The following is a 10,797-nucleotide window of genomic DNA, read 5'->3' as shown; positions in this document are numbered from 1 at the left end:
TTTGAGTTCAGTAAGCCTGTGTCATTACAGCTATTTCAGCACTAGAGGGTGTCCAAAGCCCAGGTACACTAAGATTCTTTGCAGATTCCTGGATACCCGTCCCTGATGGACTTGGGGAAAATAAGGGAATTTTCTGGATACCCAGGAAAAGTCCCTCACTCTCTTCCCTCTCTTTCCCCCAAGCAGGAGTCCCTCTCTGGGGTTGGCCACCTGGTGTTGTGGGAAGGGTGACTCAAGCACTCTGTGGCCATTGCAGCTGGCAGTGCACTGAGTTGCATCTGATACCCATGACCTCCCAAACCAGCATAGGACTGGGATACTCAAGGCCCATGGCTGCTATTGTCTGACTGCACTGATGTTTATTCAAGGCCCAAGGCCACTTTTGTCAACAGGTGGTAAAGCCAGCCAAGAATTGGGTCTGCCCTGCCAGGGCAGTGGATTCCCTCCTGGTCTGGAGTGGGTTTAGAAGTGTGATCCAGGAGTAATGGCCTAGAAATAGGGGCTTCAAGATTCTTCTAGGTGCTTTGTTTTACTGTGGCTGGGCTGGTACTCAGTTGCAAGACAAAGAGTAACCTCTTGTTCCCCCAAGTAGAAAGAGTCTCCCTCCTTGCTGCATTGCCTGGAGTTGGGGTGGGGTGACACCAGCACACTCATGGCTGCTGCAGCTGGTGTTTGCACCAGGTCACATCCCAATCCCACTGCCTCCAAGACCAATGCAAAACCAAGGTTTGCCCAAAGATGAGAGTCACTATGGCCTGACTGTCCCTTGAATTTATTTGGAGCCCCAAACCACTTTAGTCAGCCTGTAGTGAAGCCAGCTGTGACTTGTGTTCCTCCTCCTGCTGCAAAAGATGCCCCTCTGTCCCAGGACTGGTTGAAATGCTCCTTTCTTGAGCATCAGAGAAATTCTGCCTGGTGTTGTGTTCTGTGTCAGAACAGCTCTGAGTTCCAGTGCAAAATCCCTCATATTTTGCTCTCCCTCCACTAAGCACACAGATTCTCTCTCTGTGCTGCACTGCCTGGGGTTTGGAATGGGGTGGTATAGGCAATGCAATACTGTCCTTCCTACCCTCTTTAATGCATCTTTCCTTGTTGTTTTATTAAAACCAAGTGCTGTGATCTCTCACCTGATTTTTTAGTTATTTCGAAGGTGCTTTATTTTATAGATAGTTGTTCAATTTGATGATGTACCTGCGGGTAGGGGCACTGTCACTGCAGGGTTCTAGTCCGGCATCTTGGCCCACTTCCTAGCTCCTCATGTATAGTTTAAATCATTTCTAGATTACTTATTTACTTAATTCAAAGTAAATGCTATGCAAATACTTGCTAAACTTTATTGTTTAGGGAATAATGACGAGAAAAAAATTTATACATGTTCAGTACAGATGCAACCATTCTTTTTTTTTTTTTTTTTTGGTCCAAATTATTTCAATCTATAGTTAGTTAAATCCACAGATGCAGAACCCACAGATACTGAGGATTGACTATAGTTGTATTTTAATTAATATTTTTTATGTAAATTATACCTCTTTTCTATAGAAATGCTCCTTTGTTATCCATGGTTCAAGCTATAAAATTGCACACTGATGCAGGGTCCATTGTGTTTCCCCATGCAGTCAGCAACAATAATTATTCTCCTTACCCTGTGAACAGTGTTTATAGATTTCACTGGGTGAGAATGAGGCTGGTGGGAAGATGGCAGTGAAGGCGATAGCAAGTTTTCCCTTCTGAAACAAGTTTATCAAAGATGAAAAGGAAGAGGTACCCTTCTGTCATGGGTAAAATGCAGTTTCCATGGCCACTGGGAAAGCCACTGGGCCTTTAATAGGTGCACCACACCCCAGCTTTCCTGGTTCATCGCCCCTTTGATATCTTCTTTGACCACCAGCTCCTCAATTTCAACAACTTCATTTTCCCCATCCCTGGGGGGAACACTCATGGTCCTTCAAAGCTAGTAGATTAACTGTATCATCTTAGTTCAGGCTCATCCAAATCAAATTTATGTTGTTATATTTTAAGAGGGACAAAAAGTTTCTACTTTTTTTCAGCATGATTCTTCATTTTTTACTGTAACATGTACCTGTAAGCTATTATATGTAAGTTTCTTTTGAAAGGTAAAAAGACTTCACCAATGCAAAATGATTTTTTAAAATATCCTCATTATAACAACAAAGGGTAAATACATTCCAGGAATCCACTGTTCATGTGGCTTGTCTCCTGGGGATAACAGTTACTTGAACAACTGCCATCAAAACTGTCTTTAATGGGTATAAGTCCTTAGGATATCCAAGGCTGAATTAATACAAACTCAAGTTTCTCATATGCTCCAAATGTCAATATGAATGCCCAAAGTGTCAATATGACACATAAAGTTATCTCCACACTGGCCTTCCTTTCACAAAGTTTGGAATCTTCGTCACTACAGAATCAAGCAAAATCACCAAGCAAAAGTACAGTCCAGACCTACATTACTGTTGCCTGCTAAAGACCATGGCATAGCTTTTGAGTCCTCTTGGAGAAGGAGGGTAGAAAGAAAACATGAAAAAGGAGAAAATGTGGATTTCATCTTGATTAAGACTGGTTATAAATGCCATAATGAGGAAAAAGAGAGAAAGGAACCAGTTAGGCACATAGCTAGGATAAGTCCTCCATAGGATTCCTTTTGTCTAACAAAGGAACAGCCTGAAAGATCAGACTGCAAACATAGATAAGGAGGCAAGGTCCACTACGAAGATGCCTTCTGTGTAATTAGTAAGGGTCACTTATACACAGTAGGCTTCAGTGAGCACATTCCTTTCCTTTTTGAACATATGCAGATAAGAGAGTTTGCACAGGGGAGGGAGGAGGGAGCTTGCTTGAAACAGGCCCAAGAGCAGTAACACAGAACCTGGCAAGTCCACAATGGAGAATTCGGCCCCCTTAGACATGCACAGTAAGGGAAACTAAGTAACATAGAGTAACTTAGGCTAAGAGTCCACATGCATACTAAAAGGACAGGGAGGAGCTGTCAGGAATTTGTGTCTTATGCAAATGAAACACCTAGTCCTAACCATTTTTTCACACCTTATGTAAATGAAATGTCTTGCCCTACTAGCCTGTTTATAAAAGCCCTTGTATTCCACTGTAGAATGGCAACCCTCTTTCAGGTCGCAGCTCCCCTAAAGGAGAGCTTTCTCCTTTCGCTTATTAAACTTTCGCTTCATCCTCACCCTAGTGTTCATGTTCCTTAATTTTCTTGGTGGTAAGACAAAGAACTCTGGGTCCTACTTAAAAACAACAAAACTAAAACATCCTGGTGCATTGGCAAGGCTGCTAGGATAAGATGTATTGCATTGTGAATCCAGATATGTGAGGACCACTGGGCCCTCTAGGGAAGAAGGGAGGTCAAGGCAGATTGGGACTAACACTTGTCCTGCATACTGGCCCATTAGCAAGTCATTGTTGACCTTACTGAAAACAATTTCAAGAGGGGACAATAGTGGAAGCCAAATTGTAATGATTGTGAAGAGAATGAGAAGCAAGGAAGTAGCTGTTTAGTGTAGTGGACTCTTCCACACACACACACACACAAACTTGAAATAAGAACTCAAGGAGAGAGGGGGCAAATAACTAGATGGTTGCAGAGGATCAAGAGAGGGTTGTTTTTTTGCTTTTGCTTTTTTTATGATGGGAAGAGATTTAAGGATGCTTCATACTCAAGAAAAAGGAAGCAAGAGAAAATACAAGAGCAAACAGCAAAGTCCTGGGGGAGATGAGGAATGGAATTAAGAGCATCTTCTGAAACTAGTGGGAAAGATGCTGAATTCATCAGAACTTCTCAGTTGCACAAGTGTCAGAAACCTAACTCTAACTGGGCAGAAAAGGGGAGTTATGGTTTCTTTTAAGGGGAGAAGCCAGCTTCAGATTAGGCTCAAATGATAACAATAGGCCTCTCTTTCCTCAGTCTCTCTTGCTCTCCACTGGATTGGAGAGCTAGCTGTTTCCAAGGGATGCCAAAGATGGCCAGCAGCAACTCCAGGCTCACATTTTATCAGTTTAGGAACCCCAACAGGCCAATCACTTGTCTTGCTAATAGTCCAGGTTTGGTTGAGCCTAGTAGCATACCCACCCTCATCATCCCCACTGAAACCACTTGAACTCAAACTGGAAGTGAAGAGAATGCCAGAGGGAAATCAAGGTGCAGCTACTGGAAAAAGAGACATGGATGCTAAGCAGGCAGAAACATCAGGTAGAAGGAGGGTAGCAGAAGTAGAGAAAGTGAGCTAGAGTTGTCTTATAAGTGGGAATTAACCAGGAGAGATGAGCAAGTAGGGAAGAACCCAACAGTGAACAGCAGAGTGGAAGTTACCTTTATAAAAGAATTTTTATTACACTGAGACTCAGTTCAAATCCTTGAGAAAACTTTTTCAGAATCCATGAAGGCATTTGTGACTAGTGCCAGTTAGATTTGAACATTAGACTTTGTATTTATTAATCAAAGATCTATATTTGACATACAGTTTTAAGTGGTATGCAGCTTTAAATGTCCATGTTATCAGCTGATATGAGAACCCAAAACCCTAGATTAATATGTGGAGACCACATAAATATCAACTTCAGATATTAAAGTAAAATAATGTGAGTTCTGACTTTTGTATGTAAATACACATCTATTCCCTCCCCATTGTACTAATCAGCATACAGACATTTACAGTATGCCTAGCTGAATTTAACTGGTGGCTGTAGAATGCAGCAAAGGCAACTGGCCCTGCTGAAAACTGTTTTTTGCCTTGGTGGGGGCAGTGTGAATGAAAAGGACAAATAGAGGATATATCATCTTTTTGAGATCAAGTCTACAGGGCACTAGGTCTGTCTCATGTCAGTCATCTGTTGAAACCAAATTCTCATGAAAGAGTATCTAAGGAAGGAGAAGAAAAATAAACAGCTGCTTACCAAGCACATTTACCAGAAAACAGTGTTTCAATATTGATGAAGGTTTAGATTAAAATTTAGGATAATTCCACTCTCTCAAATCCCTTTGCACTCTCCCCATCCCTAAAACCTTTTACAGTCATACTAGTTTTCATTACATTAAAAGGCAAAACAGCCCCAGTTGCTTTTGGTATAAATGCTGAAAAGCATCTCCTATTACTTGAAGGACTACGAAGGATTTAGACTTTCACATGTAAAGTGATCGTGGCCTCTTTTCTAGGCTTTGTAAACTGACTTTTTGAGGTATAACTTTTATAGGTCAGTTGGTGCACCAGAGTAATTAATTAACGAAAATAGGCCAGGCGCGGTGGCTCAGGCCTGTAATCCCAGCACTTTGGGAGGCCAAGGCAGGTGGATCACGAGGTCAGGAGATCGAGACCATCCTGGCCAAGATGGTGAAACCCCGTCTCTACTAAAAATACAAAAAAAATTAGCCAAGCATGGTGGTGGGCACCTGTAGTCCAGCTACTCGGGAGGCTGAGGCAGGAGAATGGCGTGAACCCAGGAGGCGGAGCTTGCAGTGAGCCGAGATCGCACCACTGCACTCCAGCCTGAGCAACAGAGCAAGATTCCATCTCCCCCCCCCCCCCCCCCCAAAAAAAAAAACAGAAAAAAGAAAGAAGAGAAAATAGTTCCTAGACTTTTCTGAGTTTGGGTGGAGTTTTATCCAGTGCATTTGAATGACCAGGAATAAAGCACTACATTGTAGATTCCACATGCTCCTTACTCCCCACCTCCATGCCAGCCCTGCTTCTAGCCTTTTGAAGTAGATGTCTCCAGTATTCTGACACCATGTGTTCCTTCAGCTTTTGATCACATTACTCTTCATAACTCTGTAGTCATCCCACATTCACTTTCTATATCACAGAAACCTCCTGGCCCTCTGTTAGGAGAGACTGCTCAAGGCGAGTTTTTTGGCATTTCATATCCCTGTTCTCCATTTTACCTCCACTCTGCTCTTTCACGTGAAAACCATCCTTCGACTGAGCCCAAAAGGCCCATTCATTCAACTTTTCTTCTAAAACCGCTTAAGCTCTCTAACGCCTGTGTAGGTATGGATATGGATTAAATAAATCTCAAAATGAACATAAGATATTGTGAAACATAATATTTTTGTTAGCTTTATTTCAGGCAAGCACATTTAACCAAATTGCAAATTATATCACTATTAGACAGAAAATCCTACCAGATAAGACTTCTGAGGTTTGGTACAGTAGTTTGTCTTGATGGCCTCATGTATACAGTCACTATAGTCAGTATTGCACTTGCCACACTTACAACTTAAAGCAACAGGATAGGAAAAATAGGGAGCGACATGGAGTGGGCATCCTGGTATTTCTACAGTCCTGTAGATGAAGTCTCTATATGTGCAAACATCCTGGGACAGAGCATATTTGGGAAGAAGCAGTTTGCCACTGATATCCTGAGGAAAGAACAGAAAAGAGAACATAATGTGACAGGACTTTAGGAAACATATAGAAATAGAAACATAAAAATAAATTCACTTATATTCCTTCATCACAAATACAACTGGGAAAGAATACTTTAGCCTCATTCTCCAATACCAACTTAACCACGCTGAATTCTACAGAGACAAAAGTGACACCCTCCTCTCTTTTATCATTGATCATGGGAACAAGATAAGGTTTAAGTAAATCTGGGACATAAAACTGTTATAAAATTATCTGCATCCATTGTACTGAGTAGATTCACATAATATTGTAACCTGTGTACTCTGCTTCTAAGGAGTCAATAACCATTAGATTTGGGAAACGAGGTTGTGATTTATTTCATTTCCTTTCTATACAGGAACAGACTTCTTAAAGGCTTATATAATTTACAGCCAAAAGAAGTAACATGAACTACATACCCGTGTCATACAATATCCAGCACAGATGGTGGTGTTGATGGTTAGGCAATAAGCACACTCTCTCCTTTCGATGTGCATTGTATACTCAGTGGGAATACAAAAAGACATCGCTTGCCCACATGCAAGGCCAAAAAGCATGGACATCAGAAAGACAGCAGTCATGCTAAATCAAAGACAAAATTAAAGAACCTATTGGTTAAAATCAGAAAGGGCAAATAAGCCAAGAAAAAGTATAACCAAACCTCAATACCATCCCAATGCATATAATCATGCTTATAATTCTACCATTTGGTCAAGGAAGATGCCAGAAAGATAAAGTCCAAAAAAGGTCAACTAAAATTACCACTGGTGTTAAGGGGCTAACTCAGAAATCTAGGAACCCCCTGATCCCACTTCCAAACCCTTAGGATATCCCTTTAAGGTTGAAATATGTACAGTTGGAACAAATAAAAGATTATTTACACAGAAGAGGTATGTAATTTGTTCTCAAAAAGATTAACAGGCAAAAAAAAAGTTGACACAATTAGAAGAATGCAATCAAGGATGACAGCTCCATTATGGATTAGCCAGGAATATTAAATAATTTTTGGATGCATGGAAGAAAATAGAGGATCCACAGTGCCTCAGGCAGAAACAGAACATGCATCTCAATAGAGCTTGCGTGATGAAGAACTTATTCAATATCAATTGGATATCATTATCAATATGTATTGATTGGATATAGTTATATTTATATGATATATTGGATATATCATATCAATATGACATTGATATGATATTGATATCATTATACCTCTGGATAATGTTATGACATAATTATTTTAGTTCCACTACTGAGGAAGGGTAATTAAATTTCAGACTTTTGGATGTAAGTTGATCACCTTGAAGATTTAAGAAGTTTTTTTTTAATCTTACAAATATTGTACAGCTAGCTAGATGTGTTTGGATTTTTTTCATTCTCAAGTATCATTGTCAGTAAAGAAAATATATACCTTAGTGGAGTAATATTGTTGTCTATGAACATAAACTTGTTTGCTTGTTCTATTAAATAAATTATAATTTACAAAATATTTTTGTCCAATAATCAGAAGTACCAAGATTTCCCCAAATCTGTCAGTTATACCTCAACAGCATCTTTAAGCTATATACACTAAAACCTATGTTAACTGAAACCTCATAGGTTCAGCCTCAGTTAACCAGGATTTTTTTTTTTCAATCAACTTATGAGAAACCATGAAAACCACATTACGCAGGTTACCAGGGATTTATTTTAAATTTCAGATTCCAGAGATTAGTGGTCATTTCAATCAACCTTCTATTCGTAGAATGAGAATTGCAGATAAATTAAATAAACATATATTGAGCGTCTGAACCAGGCACTGACAGACACAAATGGAAAAGATACGGTCCTTTACCTAAAGGGGTGACTGTCCAGTGGAGGAGCTAATATGAACACAAATAATAAAAATACAGATTGTTCTAGTGCTCTGAAAGAGTCCAGATTATGACTTTAAGACCTACAATTATCAAAGATTTATGTTTACTATACTTCTTATTACACAAGAAAGTAACCCATTTTAGGAAGACTTAACTTTCAAAGGTTAAAAAAAACAGGGGTTTTTCTCACAAATTCTTTTAAATGAAATGTTGCATATTCAAACATTCTATGGAGGGGTTTTTTTTGGTATTTGAGTTAAGGAGCAAAAAACATACAAATTCCTTACTCATGGAACCTGGCTTTCTCAAGCGCTTCTCAAATGTCAGCTCCCTCTATGGTACAGAGTTGGTTCCAGTATTTTAGAGATACGGACCTTGAGGATCCTCTGTAGGATCTTAACATTACTAACTGCTAAATTACGTAAAATGCTTACCCATCATGGTCGTTATAGTTCTTGCTTGTTTAGACAGCCAGCTACTGAGTTTTTTCTATAGGAAACAATTAACTTCACATAATTTAACTTTTAGCTCTATGATTCTGTATAAAATCGACGTGGTGACCTGGTGATGAAAATATTGGTCTAAAAAATTAAGAAACAGAATTCTTCCATAAATCTATGAGAACTTGACTAAAATGTATAATCTGTTTGGGTGTTATTTCCCCATCTGCAAAATAGAAAGTGACAAGTACACCTGACCCTTTTTAAAATGTAGGATGAAAATTTGTTTTGGTTTTCCTGTTATTGTCATACTTACTATGGATACTCTATATTTTTTTAAGTTTCTCCTATAAATGTAGAACTCTAAAGTAACAAAAGTAGAAAATGAAAGTGCTGAATTACCAGCCACAGTAGCTGTACAACTTTGTGGGCATAAAGAAAGCAAGAACTGTGCTTTTTCCTTTACTTCTTTATTGCAAATAGTAAAACTTCACCCACAGAATCTTTCTGGGCCTCAACTTTCTCATCTATAAAAGGAAGACTTAGAACCGGAAGATGATCGTGAAAATCTTCGCAGCACAAATAGTCTGTAATTCTATATGATAAATTAGTGTCAGATCTGATTGACTGATTGATTAAGAGTTAGTGATCTAAATTCTACTTCAGGATTTAATTGCGGTTGTGTGCAACTGAGTAATTTAATGTCTTTGTGCTTTCATTTTTCCATATGTCCCTTCCTAAAGTCATAAAAAGAATAAAACAATACACGTGAAACACTTGGCACTCTATATAAGAAAGATCATATAGCTATATAACACTGTACAAATCAGTGTTAGTTAATCCCTTCCTCTGTGATACGCCACAATTTCTTCTTCATCGTCATCTGGGTTCTCATCTTTGCCACTTAATCATCTGAAATCATCATAAATAATTTGTTGGGTACCTAAACATAGAAGGCATGGTTTCAGGCAGGGCCTAAATAATGAGATGCCTTCTTCAGATGCATGACCATATATGTCCCTACTGTCAACATGTTTTCTTATTCCAAGATATGTTCTTTCCTTTGCCCCTTTCCTCTCTTTTTTCCTCTTATTTTTGCTCCCAATGCTTCATTCTTAATAAACACTTTCCTCTCTGCTCTGCCAATTTCCTTCATTAATTTTTACTCTCCAAATCCCTTACTATGAAAAGAACTAATTGCCCATCCTATGAATAATCCTGGAACTTCACTAAAGCAGTATATTTTTCTAGAAAGCAAAATGTGCTATACAGCAGGTGTGTGTGTGCTGAACACTATCAATGGCGGTTTAACTGTTAAATAACTAAAAAGAACTTATAATACAGAGCACACTACCCCTGCAGGTACTCAAAAATGAATTTGCTCTAACATTTCTAGAAGCATATTTTAATAAAAGATGACCATTAGTACAGAAATTGGGAGGATTTAATACACAGATCATTAAATTGACAACAATATTTAAATCAAAATGAAAACAGAAGAAAGCCGTGAATATCAAATATCCTTCATTAGTGAACTAACCAGTTGCTTCTCTTTCTTTAAGTCAATGAATTTTTTCCTTATGCTCATGTATGTAGTTCAATCACCTTCATCTACTACTAAACAATTTGGAGCAATAATTTAAAATATTAGAGCTTATTGAAGCAAATTATCTTTCAGCATTTTCCACTTTCTAAAAAATGGTAAAATGGTGAAAATGAAAAAAATAGCTTAAGAACATTTCATTTCACAGAGCCTTCTTACTATAGACACCTACCTTACTTTGCATTGGTGAGCAGATGCTGTGATGACCCAAACTAAAAGCTCTTGGTTCATTTTATACCCTTCAGGATAATCCCCTCTGATCTTCTTGGTTATATAATTGCATTTGATTTACTGCTTTTTTTATCTGAAAAGCATCTATTGAAAATTCATACTGAACTCCAAATAAAATGTATTTAGACAAACAAGCTCACAATATCTTTCCCTGGAAGCTGACATTATTGCAGCATGCATTTTCCTCTCTCCTGTTTCAAAATAAATTACCTTTTAAATATATTCTTTATTAATATTTATTTATT

General features: G+C 38.5%; 1 protein-coding gene across 1 annotated transcript; it reads right to left on the bottom strand.

Moving 5' to 3' along the window:
- Positions 1 to 5,975: 5,975 nt before the first annotated feature.
- TSHB (thyroid stimulating hormone subunit beta) lies at positions 5,976 to 7,872 on the bottom strand. The gene has a single exon (XM_017869789.1). It carries the CDS (start codon positions 6,419 to 6,421, stop codon positions 6,140 to 6,142), a length of 282 nt encoding a protein of 93 aa, XP_017725278.1. The 5' UTR covers positions 6,422 to 7,872; the 3' UTR covers positions 5,976 to 6,139.
- Between the last annotated feature and the right edge of the window lie 2,925 nt (positions 7,873 to 10,797).

Source organism: Rhinopithecus bieti, unplaced genomic scaffold (assembly GCF_001698545.2).
Source record: "Rhinopithecus bieti isolate Rb0 unplaced genomic scaffold, ASM169854v2 scaffold_3040, whole genome shotgun sequence".
Classification (NCBI taxonomy): Eukaryota; Metazoa; Chordata; class Mammalia; order Primates; family Cercopithecidae; genus Rhinopithecus; species Rhinopithecus bieti.
The sequence above is the reverse complement of the archived record's forward strand: the minus strand, read 5'-3'. Positions and strand labels throughout refer to the sequence as shown.